General features: G+C 41.5%; 1 protein-coding gene across 4 annotated transcripts in view; it reads right to left on the bottom strand.

Moving 5' to 3' along the window:
• PFKM (phosphofructokinase, muscle) overlaps positions 1–20415 on the bottom strand; it is a 47249-nt gene that overhangs the window by 19388 nt on the left and 7446 nt on the right. For 3 of the 4 annotated variants that reach the window (XM_025882749.2, XM_073882070.1, XM_025882746.2), the window contains one exon: positions 2405–2497. In XM_025882749.2, coding sequence (XP_025738534.1) covers positions 2405–2489 — 85 coding nt within the window. In that variant the 5' untranslated portion in view covers positions 2490–2497. Of the gene's footprint in view, positions 1–2404; positions 2498–5825; positions 5899–20415 lie in introns of those variants that run through there. The other variant, XM_073882071.1, reaches the window with a different exon arrangement.

A 20415-nucleotide genomic window follows, 5' to 3' on the forward strand; every position in this document is an offset into this window, starting at 1 on the left:
CTGTGGCTTCTCTGGATTTTACACAGCCTGACCTCATCTCCCAAGTGGCCCACAGCCTCTGGGGAAAAATCACTTCTATGTCCTCCTCTCCCCGGGAAAACTAAAGATCATTAAACCTATCTGCTGTATTTGAGCTGCTCCTTCAGCTGGGACCTCTCGGCTCTACTTTGAGTTTTCTGCTTTGCTTCTCTGCCTCTCTTACTTTCATCCTGTACCAACTACTCCCATGCACCTGTGATGTTACGTGGCCTTGCAGTGGGATATTTCTCTCGGGACACTGTGCCTCTCACAGGATCCCACAGGCCTCAGTCCAGCTGGCCCTCCAGAAATCAGCTTATGCTAGCCCCTGCCTCCATGAAGGACGATCTTCCCTTAAAGCAGGTGACAGTCCCTCTAAAATGAGGGTTTCTCGGGGCGCCTGGGTGGCTCAGTCGTTAAGCGTCTGCCCCGGTCATGATCCCGGGGTCCTGGGATCGAGCCCCGCATCGGGCTCCCTGCTCCACGGGAAGCCTGCTTCTCCCTCTCCCACTCCCCCTGCTTGTGTTCCCTCTCTCGCTGTATCTGTCAAATAAATAAATAAAATCTTTAAAAAAAAAAAAAGAGTTTCTCTGCTCAGGATCAGAAGCTGGAAGGGCTCTGCTGCTCTCAGACCCAAGTTAAATTCTAGGTCTCTCTCTCGCTCTCTTCTTTTACCTCTTTCCCTCGCCAGAGAGCCCTTCTTTTTCATAATTTCCTAACTTCATATACCTCCCTTGGATTTTTAGCAGGCTCTTGCTTCACTTAATCCAATTTCACAAGCCACCCTACCAAGGTTTTAGGGTCAACACTCAGAGTTTATGTAGCAAGGGATTCTTTCAAGGAGAGAACAGAGAAGCAAGAGAAGCCGGGTCAGCCTCAAGCAGGGCTGCACATTCCTAATCTGGCCACTCCTGAACTCAGACTTCTCTGCCCTCCTCCCTAAGCATCCTTGTGCTAGCATTCTCGTGTTCATGGTATATACCACAGGTGTAACTCAATAAACATTAGTTTAAAAACATATTTAAGGTCTAGATTTACTAATGAGAAGGATCATAAGTGCAAAGACGACGTGTGACCTTTTCATCGATGTATCCTTAGTGCCCACCATCCTGCTCGCTACACAGGTGCTCAATAATTCCCTTTGCATTTAATTAGGAATACGTTTATTTAGCACTTACTACATACCAGGCACTGTTGAAGCAAGAATCCATTCAATGAAGAGTTCGGTTTCTTGAAATCTACCTTGTCTGGGAAGGTACATTAACCTTCCCTGGTTAATCCTACCAAGGCCTAGCATTTCATTACATACATGGGTTCTCCTGGGCTAAGGACACTTGATTATTGTTATTTATGAGCCTTACATAAGAACTCTAGGAATGTATGTTATCTCTCCTCCTAAAACTACACATTCCCCAAGGAAATCAACTTCTTCACAACATACAGGACAGGGCTCTAAACAAAGTGGGTGCTTAACACGAAGTCTAGAAAGCCTAGGGAGAGCAGAGCAGAGCGAAGGGGACACTGGCTGACATCTCTTTCCTTCTCTCTTTTTCCCAGCACAGTGTCCATGTCCCTCTGCCTCTCTTCAAGGTATTATAAACTAGAATATACAAGACCATCAAAGGAGAAAAAAAAAATCACACGTTCCCTATCTCCCACTTCATTTTTCCACACACCTGGTTTTCCTGACTTCCAGGTTTCTGGGACTCAACCTAGAAAGGGGTTCCCTCTGCCCTTGCTCTCGTCCCCCCCCCACCCCCGCCGACCCCGCCCTATGGGTCTGTACCAATTAACTGTTCCTGTTTGTTGGAGCGCTGGAGGACTGCAAGAGGCAGAAGAGGCCAGAGAAGAGAGAGAACTAAGCAGAACTGTGCCTAGTAGAAGGAAATGTGCTGTCAGAGTGAGGTGCTGGACCCTGGTCAGTGCAGGAACTCTACAGACATCAGAGGCAAAACCCAAGGTTCTGGCTACAGCCCACCAAATCCCAGTTCTGGTCCCTCCCTTTCCCCACCGCTTCCAATGTGCTGGAAGTGAATCCACCCACTGCTTTCTCAACAACTGCATCTCTTTAGTCTTTTTCTAATGTAGCTTGAGGAAACACCTGTCTTTTAGGTACCAAAGGACCCAAATGGTCCCAAATCTTCAGAAAAACCTGGAAAGGAGTTTTATGAAGATTTGAGTAAATCAGAGCAAACAATATCCAGAAGCACCTGGGGACTTGGACCTGACAGAGATTTGGGGGAAGGCCCAGGATTCCAACGTGAATCTACAGCAGGAGGACATTAAGGAGGATAGTCTTGTTCTACAGGTGAGGGGAGTCAAGAAACTCAAGGGGGCCCACCAGCCATGTTTTTTGTCCCTCCCCAAGCAGGGCCTTCCTCCTTACCTTGGGCATCTCCACCGGAGGTTAACACGGCGATGGCTTTGCCGATCCCCAGGGTTTTGGCAGCATGGTGCTCTTCATGGGTCATGATCCACTCTAGAATTCAAGGGAATGACCCGTTAAGACACAGGCAGATCGAAGTGCTTGGGAAATGGCTGTTAGACTGGTGAGAGCCACCTCAGTCAGGCTCTCTGAGTATACTAAGTCCGGGCTTTACAGCCTGGGTACTTTGGACTTCTTCCAGAAGAGGGCCTCACCCCTGCAGAATGACAAGCTGAAATGCCACAGTAATCAAACCCAACACCGCAAAGGTCTTGGCTAATCCTTCCCGCCTCAATTGGAGCCGATTTGGAGAACAAGCTAAGGTCAAGGGGAAGGGCAGCTGACTGACCAGAAATGAGAAAGGAGGGAGGAAAGTTAAGTTAGCCTCAGGATTCCTCCCTTTTATGAAGGGAAGGGCTGCTGCAGACGGTAGGAGTCAGATGAGGTCTGGGGCACTGACCGGGAACCAGCAAAGTGGAAGCAGAAAAGCGAGGGTAGGCTGGGTTACGGTGAAGATTAGAGTTCAGGTGTATAGAATTGGGCTAAGCTGGAACTGGAGTTTGAGGTTTTACATGCACATCTGAGCTTGCGCAAATCAATGGTTCAGGCTCTGGAATGGTTAAAAGACATTCTACGGCTTCTCCCATCCTCTCAGGCTCCCTGCCTCCTGAGCATCTCTCGACTCATCTTCAGGCCCTGCGCCTCACACGCCATGCTATCAGGTGGGAAGAGCAACAGAATCATGGCCACATATACATAGATATGGACACATGACATATGACCACGTTCCTATTTTTGTCTGCAAGGCTTATTTATCTCTCTCACAGGAACACGCAAGACACACTTCTATATCCTTAAAATGTCAACGGAGTCATCACTCTCCCAGTTACCCAGGTGAAAACCTAAATTTTTAAATTTATCTCCGCCTTACTCTCAGACTCAAAATGGTTACCAAATCCTATTCTTCCTTCTGTCGTCCCTTACCCTTCCCTTCTTGGCGATCCTCGCGCCCTCTCTCTACCACAATTGCCTACAATAGCTGCTCCCCCTCTGTTTGTTTCCCTCTCCACTCTATCAGAGACACAAAACAAGCCCCACGGGAAGGTCTCCGGACCCTGGGGCCTCAGTGGAGAGAGGATGCATTCACTTGAACAGGGGCTGATGACCCTTAAGCCCAGCTCCTGTCTCTGCTGTGAATCTGGGGAAATCGGGGAAGGTGACAAAGACATAGGTCACATAAACACACAAATCTGCATATGTGGCAATAAAATACATGCAATGGGACACTCATGAAGACATGCATACACAAACACACATAGCATTATTAGGGGACACAGGTTCTCAGACATACTACACATAATCCGTGCTGACTGACTTCTTGGGTTGGCAGTCAAAGCTTCCATGATCTAGCCCTTGCCTAGGGCTTCAACTTTTGCTCCCATGAATTTTCTACTCCATCATCACCTGAACATTACTTTGCTCCTCCCCACGTGTGTACTTGGGCACACTGCATCCCGCATGCAGAAGGCCACCCTGGCCTTTCCACAGATCGATAACCCACTCCATCATTTAAGACCAGTCCTAGTCGCAACCCTATTAACATTAAGTCTATTAAGCCTTCACTGACGACCACAGGTCAAGGAGAGTTTCTTTTTGGACCTCCTCTCATCACATATTGTCTGGTACTGGATCATTCGTTTAGCATTTAATCACCACTTTATGTGGTATTTATTTTAATTTATTATTTATTTGAAAGAGAGAGCACAATGGGGAGGGACAGAGGGAGAGAGAGAATCCTGAAGCCAACTCCCTGCTGAGGGCAGAGCCCATCTCGGGGCTCAATCCCAGGACCCTGAGATCATGACCTGAGCCAAAATCGAGAGTCAGCTGCTTAACCAGCTGAGCCACCCAGGTGCCCCTATGTAGTATTTAAAATTGCTTCTTATATATTAAAAAGAAGGTCAGACTAGATCAGGGGTCAGCAAACTATATAGCACACGGACCAAATCCAGCCCTTTTTATGGTTTCGTAGGGCAGCAAACTAAGAAAGGTTTTTACATTTTTAAATGTTGAAAAAACAATTTCACGACGTGTGAAAATTACATGAAATTCAAATTTCAGCGTCCATACCACTCTCATTCTTTCACACATCATCCTATGGCTGCTTAGATTATGGTGACAGAGACCAGATAGCCAGCAAAGACTGAAATATTTACTATCTGACCTTTTACAGAAAGCATTTTCAGACCCCGGGATAGAGGATTGCTGTAAGCCATCTTCCCTAACTAGACTGAACAATCCTCCAGGGAGAGATCATGTTCATTTTTTTAAAAAACTCTCCACAGCTTACCAAAGCCTGGTGAAGTCTATGCACATAACAGTTCAATAAATCCTTGTTGAAAGCATTAGGAAACTGACAAACAATACGAAATGCACACATCCATATGAAAACTTTTATTTAATATGCTTGGATACAAACATAGCTCCATATTCTATTTCTAACACATACAGATACAAATAGGACTTAAGAAAGCATATAATGACAAACAGCAAAAGGAATACAATAAACACACATTAGAGGCACTCTCCTACTAACTAGCATGCTCAGTTCCAAATTTCTGCTGTTCTCAAAAAAAAGAAAGAAAGAAAGAAAGAAAGAAAGAAAGAAAGACTAACTAACTGGTGCAAATAGGAAGGCGAAAATCTGGGAACGGAAGAACAAAACGTGAGTATGCTGATCCCAATTCCCTTGATTTTTTCTTCTCATTCACTCTGGGAACTCAGCATTTACAAACCCACACAAGGATCGTTCACCCCTGGGGGCTTCAGTGAGGGAGAGAATTCACCATAACAAGGGGGAAGGTTAGGAGTGCTGACCTGCAAAAAACAGCTCAGATTCTTCTCCTGCATCTCTAAACCAGTTATAGAGGCACAGGATACAAAAATGCATGCAGATTCATCTATAAGCATCCTTATTGATTCACAGTGACACACACATAGAAATAGACATAAAACCTAAATATAAAATCACATGTGTGTAGAAATTACAGGGAGGCAACATCATAGATGCACTGATTTGAACTGGATGAGTGCCAGGATAGGAGTCGGGCAGCCAAGGGCAACGAAGTCCGAGCACCACTCACCCATCCCTGATTGGCAGGGATGGGGGCTGTGCGTGCAAGCAGAGGGAGATAGCCAAAGGTCTAGGACTCTTCACGACGGCCCTACCCATCCCCCCTCTTCCCTCCAGCTTCTTGTGCCATACCACCTCTGCTTTTCCCGTCCGCTCCTTCCAGTTCTCCCCACCGCCTCCTCCCAGCACGGTCATCCCCACCTCGCTCTCGGCTTTCCCCCTGGGTCTTTACCCAAGGGCCCCTCTTGCCTTTTAGTCTTAGCTCTCCTCCGCCACGGCTTCGTTGCAGACTGTCCTTGGGGACGGGGGAGGGGAGCTTGGCGAACGCGGGGAGGAGCCAGGTGGAGGCAACGAGGGAGGGGAAAGAGACGCTTCCCAACCTCCACTGGCTGATGCTGGCCCGGAGGCTCCGCCTCCTCCCTCCCCTCTTTCTCCTCCCCTCGCTCCTTCGCCCAAGGACGGCTCAGATATGGTATCAGTTTAGTCTCTTCACTCCCCAGAAGGTTCTCGGGTCCCCATCTGTGTCTTGGGAGCAATCAGCTCCTATACACAGTGGAAATCGGAAATTATTTAGTTGCCTCCCATGTTGTCCGCCTAGACAACTTTTTCCTAGCTGGGACTGACTGAGAGTCTCCTTGCATTCAAACACCCTCCACAACTAATAAACCTCCCCCTCTGGCCTGATGCATTGTCTCCCACCCCTTTCACTCTTTAAACAAACATTTATGGAAAGTCTTGGTGCTAGGTTTTGTATTAGGTGCTGAGAGATGAAAAGATAAAGGAAATAGAGTCCCTGCCCTGGGGGAACGTTGAACACTGGTATTTTCTTTAGAGGGACCGCAAAACTCCTTTTACATGTATGTACCTTTCTCAGAGAAAATACGAGGCTACAAAGCAAACAGCATCCACCGCGGGAACCTGGGCCAAGTACTCCCAGAGCTAAAGGTGCCTCTTTTCCTCGATCCTCTTCATTCCTTCCTCTCTCCACCCAGGGCTTTGTGGCAATGTCTCTCCAGAGGCACCTCTCCTCTCCTGGCTCTTTCTACTGCCCTTCCTCTTACTTATTTTTGTTTCTGCCTCTGCCTATTCTGGCTGCAAACAATAAGAATAAAGATGAAGCCATTCGAATACACAAAAGTAACTTTTGTGATGCAAATGTTACCAACAAAAGACAACCTATAGACCGGGAGAGAATATTTGCAAATCATATATATGATAGGGACTGGTATCCAGAATATATAAATAATTCTTTTCATTCAATAATAAAAGGATAATAACCCAATTTAAAAATGGGCAAAAAGTCTGAACAGATACCTCACCAGTGAAGATATACAGATGGCAAATAATCATATAAAATGATGCTGAGCATCAGACGTCATTTGGGGACTGTAAATTAAAGCAGTGAGATATCACTACATATTATTAGAATGGCTAGCATCCAAAAATCAAACAAACAAACAAAAAACCTGACAGTACCAAATGCTGACAAGAATGTAGAGCAAAAGGAACCCTCATCTTTCGTTGGGAATGCAAAATAGTACAGTCACTTTAAGAGATATTTTCTTACAAAGCTAAATATAGTCTTATTATATGATCCAGCAACCACACTCCTCTAAGTATTTACCCAAATGAGCCAAAAACTAGATCCACACAAAAACCTGCACACAAATGTTCATAACAGCTTATTCATAATGGCCAAAAGCAATTATGGAAGCAACCAAAATATCCCTCAAAAGGTGAATGGATAAATTGTGGTATATCAATTCAATGGAATATTATTTAGCAATAAAAAGAAGTGACCTATCAAGCCAAGAAAAGACATAAAGGAAACTTAAATATATATTGCTTAGTCAAAGAAGCCAGTCTGAAAAGGCTACATACTGTATGATTCCAACTAAATGACATTCTGGAAAAGATAAAACTAGAGATAGTAAAAAGATCAATGGTTGTCAAGGGCTTGGAGTAGAGAGGGAGTGATAAATAGGTGGAACGCAAGGGATTTTTAGGGCAGTAAAACTACTCTCCATGATGCTATAATGCTGGATACATGACATTGTGTATTTGTCAAAACTCATAGAACTTACAACACAAAGAGTGAACCCTAATGTAAACTATGGACTTTGGTTAATAATAACGTATCAATATTGGCTCATCAATTGTAACTAATGTACCCCACTGATGCAAATAGTAATAAATGGAAACTGACCACAGGAGAGGAAACTGTGCAGACAGTCTGCTCAATTTTCTGTAAGCCTAAAACTTCTCTAACCAACAAAGTCTACTAATTTTAAAAAACATACTCTGTTCAACGAAATATCTAATAAAATTGTAATATTAAAAAACAAAAAAAATGGGCAAGTGCTTAAATAGACTTTTTTTTCTAAATAAAATATATAAACAACCAATAAGCACATGAAGAGAGGCTCAGCATCACTAATCACTAGGGAAATGCAAATCAAAACCACAATGAGATTCCACTTCACACCTATTAGGATGACCATCACAAAACAAACAAACAAACAAAAACAAAAATGGAAAAAACAAGTATTGGAGAGGACCTGAAGAGACTGGAACCCTGTGTATTGCTGGTATAAATGTAAAGTTATCTAGTCACTGTGGAAAATAGTCTGGCAGTTCCTCATGTTAAACAGTTACCATATGACCTAGCAATTCCACTCCTACATATACAGCCAAGGAAAATGAAAACATATGTACACACACACACACACACACACATGCGCGTACACCGATGGTCACAGCAGCTTTATTCATAATAGGCAAAAAGTGCAAAGAGGCCAAATGTCTATCAACTGATGAAGGGATAAATACAATGTGGCATGTCCATACAATAGAATATTACTTGGCAATAAAAAGAACAAAGTACTGATACATGCTGCAACATGGATGAACCTTAAAAACATGATGCTAGGTGAAAGAAGCTATTCACAAAAGACCACCTACCATATGGCACCATTTATATGAAATGTCCAGAATAGGCAAATCTAAAGAGACAGCAGATTAGCAGTTGCTTTGGGGCCATGGGGAAATGAGGGGTTACTGCTAAGGAGGACAGGATTTCTTCTGTGGGTGATGGAAATGTCCTAAACTTAAAGTGACGGCAAAACCCTCTGAACATACTATATTCCATTGAATTGTAGGCTTTCACTGTAATGAAGTTGAGCTAACCAATTGTAGTTGGCCCTTGAATAACGTGGGGGTTAGGGGCATTGACCCTCATGCAGTCAAAAATCTGTGCGTAAATTTTGACTCCCCAAAAACTTAATTACAGTTCACGCTCGAACGACATAGGTTTGAACTGCATGGGTCCCCTTGTACATAGTTAATCGTTACTACTATTAGTTAAGTTTTAGGGGAGTCAGAAGTTAATATGCTGATTATCAACTGCACAAGGGGTTGGTGCCCTGAAGCCCCATGTTGTCCAAGGGCCAACTGTACTCCCAGCCTACTGTTGACTGACAGCTTTACCAATAACATAAACAGTTGATTGACACGTATTTTGTATGTTGCATGTATTGTATACTGTATTCTTACAATAAATTAAGCTAGAGAAAAGAAAATGTTTTTAAGAAAGTCATGAGGAATACAAGGTATGTTATAGTACTGTAGAAAATCTGTGTATATGTGGACTTCCATAGTTCAAACCTGTGTTGTTCAAGGGTCCACTATATTTCTTTCATGAATAATATCTTTGGTATTGTATCTAAAAAGGCATCATCATACCCCCAGATCACCTAGGTTTTGTCCTATGTTATCTTCTAGGAATTGTATAGTTTTGCATTTTACATTTAAGAGCTATAAAAATAAATTTACCTTTATATCATACGAGATATTGATCTGTAGTATTCTTTTATTTTAATGTCTTTGTCTGGTTTTGGTATTATGGTAATGCTGGCTGCATAGAATGATTTAGAAGTATTTTCTCTGCTTCTATCTTTTGAAAGACATTGTAAAAGACTGGCAAAATCTCTTCCTTAAATGTTTGACAGAATTCACCAGGAATCTACCTGGGACTGGTGCTTTCTTTCTTTTTTTAAAAAATTTATTGTTATGTTAATCACCATACATTACATCATTAGTTTTTAATATAGCGTTCCGTGGTTCATTGTTTGTGCATAATACCCAGTGCTCCATGCAGAACGTGCCCTATTTAATACCCATCACCAGGCTAACCCATCCCCCCACCCCCTCCCCTCTAGAACCCTCAGTTTGTTTTTCAGAGTTCATCTTCTCTCATGGTTCATCTCCTCCTCCGATTTCCCCCCTCATTCTTCCCCTCCTGCTATCTTCTTCTTTTTTTTTCTTAACATATATTGCATTATTTGTTTCAGAGGTACAGATCTGTGATTCAACAGTCCTGCACAATTCACAGCGCTCACCATAGCACATACCCTCCCCAATGTCTATCACCCAGCCACCCCCTCCCTCCCACCCCCACCACTCCAGCAACCCTCAGTTTGTTTCCTGAGATTAAGAATTCCTCATATCAGTGAGGTCACATGATACATGTCTTTCTCTGATTGACTTATTTCACTCAGCATAACACCCTCCAGTTCCATCCACATCGCTGCAAATGGCAAGATCTCATTCCTTTTGATGGCTGCATAATATTCCATTGTGTATATATACCACCTCTTCTTTATCCATTCATCTGTCGATGGACATCTTGGCTCTTTCCACAGTTTGGCTATTGTGGACATTGCTGCTATAAACATCGGGGTGCACATACCCCTTCGGATCCCTACATTTGTATCTTTGGGGTAAATACCCAGTAGTGCAATTGCTGGATTGTATGGTAGCTCTATTTTCAACTTTTTGAGGAACCTCCATACTGTTTTCCAGAGTGGTTGCACCAGCTTGCATTCCCACCAACAGTGTAGGAGGGTTCCCCTTTCTCCGCATCCCCGCCAACATCTGTCATTCCCTGACTTGTTAATTTTAGCCATTCTGACTGGTGTGAGGTGGTATCTCATTGAGGTTTTGATTTGGATTTCCCTGATGCCGAGCGATGTGGAGCACTTTTTCACGTGTCTGTTGGCCATTTGGATGTCTTCTTTGGAAAAATGTCTGCTCATGTCTTCTGCCCATTTCTTGATTGGATTATTTGTTCTTTGGGTGTTGAGTTTGATAAGTTCTTTATAGATTTTGGATACTAGCCCTTTATCTGATATGTCATTTGCAAATATTTTCTCCCATTCTGTCAGTTGTCTTTTGGTTTTGTTGACTGTTTCTTTTGCTGTGCAAAAGCTTTCTGGTGCTTTCTTTTTTGAAAGGTTATTAATTATTAATTCAATTTCTTTAATAGATTTAGGCCTATTCAGATCACATATTTCTTCTTGTATGAGTTTTGACACATTGTGTCTTTCAAGGAATTGGTCCATTTCATTTAGGTTATTAAATTTGTGGGCACAGATTTGTTCATAGTATTCTTTTATTATCCTTTTAATTTCCCTGGAATCTGTAATGATGTCCCCTCTTTTATTTCTGATAGTAACAATTTGTGTCCTCTCTCTTTTTTCCTTAGTTAGCCTCATTAAAGGCTTATAGGTTTTATTGATCTTTTTGAAGAACCAGCTTGTGGTTTCATTGATTTTTTTTTCCTTTCCAGTTTTATTGATTTCTGCTCTAATTCTTTTCTTCCCCCCCCCTTGGGGGAGGGAAGGTCAGAGGGAGAGGGAGAGAGAGAATCTTATGCAGGCTCCACACCCAGTGGAGAGGCGGACACGGAGCTCGACCCCATGACCCTGAGATCATGACCTAGGCCAAAATCAAGAGTCGGATGCTCAACCGACTGAGACACCCAGGTACCCCAATTTCTGGTCTAATTCTTATTATCTCTTTTTTCTGCTTTGGATTTAATTCGCTCTTCTCTTATAGTTTCCCAAGTTGGAAACTATTATTATTGATTTTAGACATTCTTTTCTTATATATGCCTTTCAATGCTATAAATTTCCCTTTAAGCACTGCTCCCATGGCATCCAACAAATTTTGCTAAGTTGGGTTTTCATTTTCATTTAGTTCAAAATATTTTTAAATTTCTCTTGAGATTTCTTCTTTGACCTATGTGTTATTTATGTGTTGTTTAATCCTCACATATTTGGGGATTTTCCAGTTTTCCTTCTGTTACTGATTTCTAGTTTAATTCCATTGTGTTCTGAGAGCAGACATTGTAGGATTTCTGTTCTTTTAGTTAAGGTGTGTTTTATGGCCCAGAATGTGGTGTGTTTTATGGCCCAGAATGTGGTGTGTTTTATGGCACAGAATGTGGTCTATATTGGTGAATGTTCCACGTGAGCTTAAGAAAAATGTGTGTTCTGCTGTTGTTGGATGAACTGTTGATGTCATTTATATCATTTGATTGATGATGTCGTTGAGTTCAACTATGTCTTTACTTATTCTCTGCCTCCTGAATCTGTCCCTTTTGGAAAGAAGAGTGTTGAAATCTCCAATTCCGATAGTGGATCTCTTTCTCCTTTCACTTCTATCAGTTTTTGCCTCAGGTAGTTTGATGCTGTGTTGTTAGACACATACACCTTTTTTTAAAGATTTGATTTATGTATTTGACAGAGACAGAGATGGCGAGAGCAGGAACACAAGCAGGGGGAGAGCAGGAACACAAGCAGGGGGAGTGGGCGAGGGAGAAGCAGGGGGAGTGGGCAAAGGAGAAGCAGGCTTCCTGCTGAGCAGGGAGCCTGATGTGGGACTCGATCCCAGGACACTGGGATCAAGACCTGAGCCGAAGGCAGACGCTTAACGACTGAGCCACCCAGTCGCCCCAGACATGTACACCTTAAGGAGTTATATCTTCTTGGTGATGACTCCTTTATCATTATGCAATACCTTTCTTTATCTTTGATAACTTTCCTTACTTTGAAGTCTGCTCTGTCTGAAATTAATAGAGCTACTACTGCTTTTTAAAAATTAGCTTTAGCATGATATATTTTTCTCCCTCTACTTTCAATCTATATGTATCTTTATATTTATAGTGGGTTTCTTATGGACAAACATATAGTTGGCTCATGTTTTTGATTCACTCTGGCAATCTATTAATTGATGCATTTAGACCACTGACATTCGAAAGTGATTATTGATACAACTGGAATATCTACCATATTCATTATTGTTTTCTATTTGTTGCCCTTATTCTTTGTTCCTATTTTTGTCTTCCACTCTTTTTCTGCCTTTTGTGATTTTAATTGAACATTTTGTATGATTGCATTTTCCTTTCCTAGCATATCAGTAATACTCTTTTACTTTAGTGGTTGCCCTAGAGTTTGCAATATTTCATTTACAACTAATCCAAGTCCACTTTCAAATAGCACTATACCATTTCACAGGTGGTGTGAATACCTATAATAACAAAATAATCCTAATTCCTTCTTCCCATCCCTTGTATCATTGCTGTCGTTCATTTTACTTATGTATAAACATAAGCATATATAGCCCACCCTTGAACAACACTGGTTTGAATTGTGCAGATCCACTTATATGCAGATTTTTTTGCAGTCCTGTAAATGTATTTTGTTACTTATGATTTTCTTAATATCTTTTCTGTAGCTTACTTTAATGTGAGAATACAGTATATAATACATAAAATATACAAAATATGTCAGTTGTTATTGATAAGGCTTCCAGTCAACAGTAGGCTATTAGTAGTTAAGTTTTGGGGGAAATCAAAAGTTATACATGGATTTTCACCTGAGCCCTTAACCCCCAAACTGTTCAAGAGTGAACTGTATAGATACATGTGAGCTTACATAATTGAATACATTGTTGTTTTATTATTTTGAACAAGTTATTATCTGTTAGATCAACTAGGAATAAGAAAAATAATTCTTTTTGCTTTATCTTCCTGTATTCATTTTTTGATGCTCTTCCTTTAAGTAGATCCAAGTTCTGACCCATGTTATGTTCCTTCTCTCTAAAGAACTTTAACATTTCTTGCAAGCCAGGTCTACTAGCAACAAATTCCCTCAATTTGTCTGAGAAAACCTATTTCTTCACTTTTAAAGGATAATTTTGCAGGGTACCAAATTTTAGGTTGGTGATTTTTCTCTCTCAACATTTCCATTGTTTCACTCCATGCTCTTCTTGGTTGCATGGTTTCTGAGGAGAGGTCAGATGTAATTCTTATCTTTGTTCTTCTATAGATAAGGTGTTTTTCCCTCTGGCTCTTTTGGTACTTTATCTTTGATTTTCTGTAATTTGAAAATGATATGCCTAGGTGTAGGGGTTTTTGTCTTTACTTTTGGCATGTATCTCTGAGCTTCCTGGATCTGTGGTTTGATGTTTGATTTGGAGAAATTCTCAGTCATTATTGTTTCAAATATTTCTTCCATTCCTTTATCTTTCTTTCCTCCCTTTGGTATTCTCATTATGTGTATGTTCCATCTGTTGCAGTTGTCCCACAGTCCTTGGGTATTCTTTTCTGTTTTCTTCAGTATTTTTCTTTTCTTTTTGGTTTTTGAGAATTGTATTGATATATTCTCTAGTTCAGAGTCTCTCCTCAGCCATATCCAGTGTACTAACACCAAAGGCATTCTTCATTTCTGTTACAGTGGTTTTATTTATCTATCTATCTATCTATCTATCTATCTATCTATCATCTATCTATCTATCTATCTATCTCTGGCATTTCTTTTTGGCTCTTTCTTAGGATTTCCATCCGTCTGCTTACATTGCTCCTCCGTTTTTCATGCTGTCTATTTTATTCATTAGAGTCCTTAGCACATTATTCATAGGTGTTTAAAATCCCTAGTCCGCTAATGCCCTGCTATGTTGGGTTCTGATGTTTGCTCTTTCTCTTCAAATTGTGTTTTTTGCCTTTTTATATGCCTTGTAATTTTTTCTTGATAGCCAGACATAGTGGAATGGATAAAAGGAAGTGCTGTAAATAGGCCTTTAGTAATATGGTGGTAAGATGTGGGGAGGAGAGGAAGCTTTCTATAGTCTTCTGATTAGATTCCAGCTCTTGGCTGTGAACTCCACAAGCATTTCTCTAGTTTTTCTCCCAGGGCCAGAATGGCAAGTGGGCTGGAGTTGGGTATTTCTCTCCCCCAGGTAGGTTAGGCTCTGATAATACCCCAGTAAATTAGGCCCTGGTTAATTAGTTTCCTCTGAAGGTGAGGCTTGTTAACCAGAAAAGAATGCTCTGGTGTATTTCTTTTTTTTTTTTTAGATTTTATTTATTTAACAGAGAGAGACACAGCGAGAGAGGGAACACAATCAGGGAGAGTGGGAGAGGAGAAGCAGTCTTCCCGCTGAGCAGGGAGCCTGATGTGGGGCTCGATGTGGGGCTCAATCCCAGGACCCTGAGATCATGACCTGAGCCGAAGGCAGATGCTTAAGGACTGAGCCACCCAGGCACCCTTGCTCTGTTGTATTTCAAATGGTTCCTTTTCTCCTCTGGCTGTAGAAAACCTCAGGGGTTTTTCTTTGATATTTACTAGGAGAATCTGGTTGAGCTCCTGAAAGTAAATCTCACAATATTGTGGGGACTCCCTTTGACCAGGTCCCCCTGCACTTTTTAACTCTCAGAATTGTCTACACTGAGTCTCCAGAAATTTGTTAATTACAATTCAGGTTTTCCTACCCCATCACTCGTTCCAAGAAGGTTTCCACTCATGGATTTCTGCTCTAGTAAGCTGTGATGAATTGTACTTGCCTGTCTGTCTCTCCAAATTTGGGGCTAGCAGTCTGCCCTGTGTCCTCCCCCTTTCTTATGGATCCAAGAAGAACTGTTAATTCTTCAGTCTTTTTACTTTTACTTATTGCTAGGATGGAGTGGTGACTTGTAAGCTACTTATGAGGAATCAGTTTGGAATGCCAAAGTTCAAATTATACACTTTAAATGGGTGAATTTTATGATATGTGAATTATATCTCAATAAAGATGTTAAAAAGTTTTGGAAAAGGAGAAGTTAGAACAGCTTTCCACAACATTCTAGAGTTTCTAACTCCAACATAAAAGTTGAAATCTGAGAGGCAATCCATTCCTTACCACTTCTACCCAATACCAACTTTTTTTTTTTTTAAGATTTTATTTTTGGGTGCCTGGGTGGCTCAGTTGATTAAGCTACTGCCTTCGGCTCAGGTCATGATCCTGGAGTTCCAGGATAGAGTCCCACATCGGGCTCCCTGCTCAGCAGGGAGTCTGTTTCTCCCTCTGACCCTTCCCCCTCTCCCGCTCTCTCTCTCTCATTCTCTCTCTCTCAAATAAATAAATAAATAAATAAAATCTTTAAGATTTTATTTTTAAGTAATCTCTGTACCCAATGTGGGGCTCAAACTTACATCCCCAAAATCAAGAGTCATATGCTCTACCAACTGAGCCAGCCAGGGGCCCTGACCCAAAACCAACTTTCAAGTCTTCATTGAAAGTGTTCTTAATGAATTATTGCATTCATTAGTCTATGTTAGTTAGGTGAAAGCAAGGAAATATCACTGTTACTCATAGCCTTATCCAAAGACACTTGATCCTTTAGATTCCTTTTTCCATCCAGGCGCCAATCATCCCCAGGAGTTCCTGGAAAACTATACAAGCACAAATCAAGGAAATATCATCTCAAAAGGCACCTAGGGAACCTCCAGGTCAGTTGGGGGTGGAAGTCCTAGAAAAGAATTTTCTCAGAAGTACTTAGGCCTTGCTTGTGGTTATCTTAATGCAATCTCCAAACTTGAAGATGTTATTTTCTGAGAATTAAACTAGTAAAAACTAACACAAAGTAGAGATAGCTGATGGAAGAAACACATCATATTAAGAAAAGCTGTAAACATCTTCCTAATAAGAATCTTGAGAAATCCCTATTCATTATTAACTCATACATTGAACAAGTACTTATTGAAGACTCATTATGTGCCAGCCACTGTACCAGGTGCTAAGTTATAATAAACTCTCATGGAGTTTAAAATCTAGAGGGACTAATAAAGGTTCACAGGAAGTTTGTATTTCACTGGACCTGGGATAAAATTGAAGAAATTGATACCCCAACAATTATAATGTACCAATTTCTTACAACATGAATATGTTAGCTGAGGGTAAATGGAGTAAAAAAAAAATGGAACCTGGATAATAAGAATTTGGTGGTGTTTATTTGGACCATTCTAGAATAAGACACCAATGGATACAGATATTTCAGTATTAGAGAGATGGATGATACAATGAAAACAGTGATTAGCTCTTTAAAAATGAATCTTCTTAGGGCACCTAGGTGGCTCAGTTGTTAAGCATCTGCCTTCGGCTCAGGTCATGATCCCAAGGTCCTGGGATCCAGCCCCACATCAGGCTCCCTGCTCAGCGGGAAGCCTGCTTCTCCCTCTCCCACTCCCTCTGCTTGTGTTCCCTCTCTCACTGTGTCTCTCTCTGTCAAATAAATAAATAAAGTCTTTTTAAAAAAACAAAAATAAAAATGAATTTTCTTTCATTTTAATCCTAAACTCCAAGACCATACATTTCACTTTTTCCTAATTCTCTGTTTATCAACCTTTTATTTTTTTCTATGTTTTATTTATTTATTCATGAGAGAGAGAGAGAGAGAGGCAGAGGGAGATGCAGGCTCCGTGCCTAGCAGGGAGCCCGATGTGGGACTCGATCCCAGGACCCTGGGATCATGACCTGAGCCGAAGGTAGACGCTTAACCATCTGAGCCACCCAGGCGCCCCTTATCAACCAACTTCTAAATTTCAAATACAGTTTCTAAGGAACCTCAACAACTTAGAAAAGTCATTTTAGCTAGCTATGGTTGATTTATCTTACATATCAAAATTTGGATGCATAATTTGATGATAAATTGATGATGGGAGAGAATGTTTGAGATCTGGGCAATTCTAGGAAATATGACATATGTTCAAACCTCATCCCTCTAATGGGGGAGGCTGAGAAGAATTCCTCAGGGCAGGCTGTTGGTGCATGAAGCCTACATGTAAACACAGTACGGTGACTATGCAAGAGGGGTTGAGGAAGGGGTCTAAACATTGCCATACAAGGTAGGGTGCCTAAGAAAAGTGTCAGGAGTAAATCACACAGCTTAGCAGAATTAAGGACCAGGAATCATAAGAGCAAAACAATAAGTTAGACAGTCAGACAAGAAATGATGCCAACACATTCTCCAGGTGACGAAACTAAGCCAGCAGCTGAATTTGAACTTATTCTAAGATCATTTTCATTGCTGGTATGGTTTAATGGGGCTGTAAAAGGATACCCTGGGCCCTTCCTCCAAAGGAGAAAGCTGAAATACCCTGAGTTTGTACTGGAAAAGAACTTGGGGCCCTCTGATAGGCTTCTCAAGGGGGCTTATGCCCATTCTAATTATTTAAGTATGGGAATTAGCTAGGGTATTGCTGGAAATCTAAAACTTTGTCCAAAATATAATCAGCTTTATTCAGTTGTTGAGGTTGGTCACTAAAATTTGGGATTTAGGGGACTTGGCAGAGAGTGAGGGGAGAAAAAGGACTGAATCCAAAAGAAGAAGGTCATCTAGACCGAGAAGGCCATGTGGTTAAAATCCACTTTTTCTTCTATCTTGTACTATCTGGTGGTGGTCTTCCTGTTTTCAGCATGTCAGGAAAAGCTAATATGCACAGAGAAAAACCAAATGATATCTCACCTTATATGTCATGCGCTGGTACCAAACGGTGAAAGGCATATTGTTTATACTGATCTCAGAGTACAGGAAGGTATTTAGAAGTTTCTCTTGTACTTCCCAGAGCTCTCCAGATATCAGTTAGCTATTAAGGTGTTGGCATGCAGTCCAGGCAAGGAATAAATGCAAAAATTATAGTTATTATAAAAGAAGGTATTCTGGAGGAGAGAAGTGTCAGAAGATGTTTAAAGATAATTCTGTAGCAGCTAGATAGGAAGAGCACTTCAGTAAACCAGTTGAGGTTTTCTAAAGTACCTGGTTCATAATGCTCTGGCCATTAGCCCTTTTAAGTAGTGGATAGACAAATGAAGGTACAGAAAGCTTTGAACAGTACCTTCCAAACCAGGATAAAGCTAGACATTATTGCCAGGAAGCTGAATAGTTCATGAAGACAGAAGATCTCTTTAACAGTGATTACCTAAGCCTGTCACAGATGGGGGACAATAAAGAGGATAATATATGCCATACTCATGAGCCCATTCACTACTACAAGGACAGTGTCATGACTATGGAATGGGTACAGATCTATATTTAGTCCACTGTGATGAGATGATGAAGATCATGTTAATGATGCTAGTAATAGTGTCCCAGGACATTTAGGAATGAGAAATAGGCATGGCAGTCATCCAGGTGTGACTCTAACCCAAGAGAATAGGAAATAGCATACTATAGGTTTCACATATTCAGCCAACAAATACAGAGCACCTATTACATGTTAGGCACTGTTCTAGACTCAAGGGGATCCAGGTTGGAAAAAAAAAACTGTCTGTCCTCATGGAGCTTACACTCTAGTGAGGAGAGCGGATATTAAATTAGTCAAGAGGTGCCTGGGTGGCTCATTCAGCTAAGCGTCTGCCTTGGGCTCAGGTCATGATCCCAGGGATTGAGCCCGGCATTATCACAGCCTGCTTCTGTCCCTCCCCTGCTCATGCTCCCCCTCTCGTGCTCTCTCTTGCTCTCTCTCTCTCAACTAAATAAAATCTTAAAAAAATAAATTAGTCAAATAGTGATAAGTGTTTGAAGAAAAATAAAGCAGAGCAAAGAAGCAGAGTGATAAAGGTGCTATCTTAAATAGGGTGGACTGGAAAAACCTTGCTGAGATGACATTCTAGGAGGAGGTTTGAATAAATGGGAGAGAAAACCAAGCTACCCTTTTGAGGGAGAGCTTTCGGATAGGGAGAATAGCAAAGGCAAAGGTCCTGAGGCAGGAACAAGGTAGGAGTGTCACAAAGGAGGGTCACCAAGATTTCCTTTGGACTAGAATCAGAGTTATAAATGGGCTACAATGACTTGGTGGGTTGGTGTGAAACACATACAACAATTAGGTATGAACTTCTGAGTTGAAACAAATATCTATCTGGTCCTCTCACTTCTACACAACTCCTGGATCTCACCTGGTCATTATCTAAATATAATCTGTTTTCCTCCAGTGGAAGCTCCATAAGGACAGACCCTCTGCACTGGAGAGTCATCTTGAGCTCTGGCTGGGATAGGATGACCCCCGGAGACAGAACAGCCTCCACTAGCCATTAATATTAATGTTTCTGACATAAGGCCTAAGACAATCGTTCTCAGTTCCAGTCTAGCAGATTCAGCATCACCTGGATGCTTGTCAGAAATGCAAATTCTTGGGTCCTACCCGGAAACTACTAAATCGGAAACTCTGGGGGTGGGGGCTCAACTACGTGATTTAACAAGCCCTCCAGGTGATTTTAATGCACAAAAAAGTTGGGGAATGATTGTTGCAAGTTGTAGAGGTCCAAGACCACCATCACTTGAAAAACAAATTAGCATGCTCAGAAGGCTTGGATGGCTCCTATTTTCACCCATTAGGATCAAGTTCTTGGGAAAGCTGGCTCAAGAAAGAGGTCACAGGTAACAAGATGACCCCTACTATAGGTTGAAGGTGCCACCTTCAAGTCTTGAGTGGGTCAGAGGAAAACAAACTCTTCAGCTGAGGTATGTAATCTCAAGCTTGGACCAGATAAACATTTTCTTTCCTTAAAGAAGTAAGCTTTGGGGGAGATATCAGAACAGAGAAGACAAATAATAGTTATGTAAGACAATCTGGGAGTCTTCCGCTTCAGATCAGCTAACACCTCATCAAGCATAATGGGAAAGGGTTAACTGTTTAGTAAGTCCATAATCCAAGGACTATACCTTTAGTCTCTTAAATACATT

Source organism: Callorhinus ursinus, unplaced genomic scaffold (genome assembly GCF_003265705.2).
Source record: "Callorhinus ursinus isolate GAN/ISIS: 27379988/994484 unplaced genomic scaffold, GSC_fseal_2.0 scaffold44, whole genome shotgun sequence".
Lineage (NCBI taxonomy): Eukaryota > Metazoa > Chordata > Mammalia > Carnivora > Otariidae > Callorhinus > Callorhinus ursinus.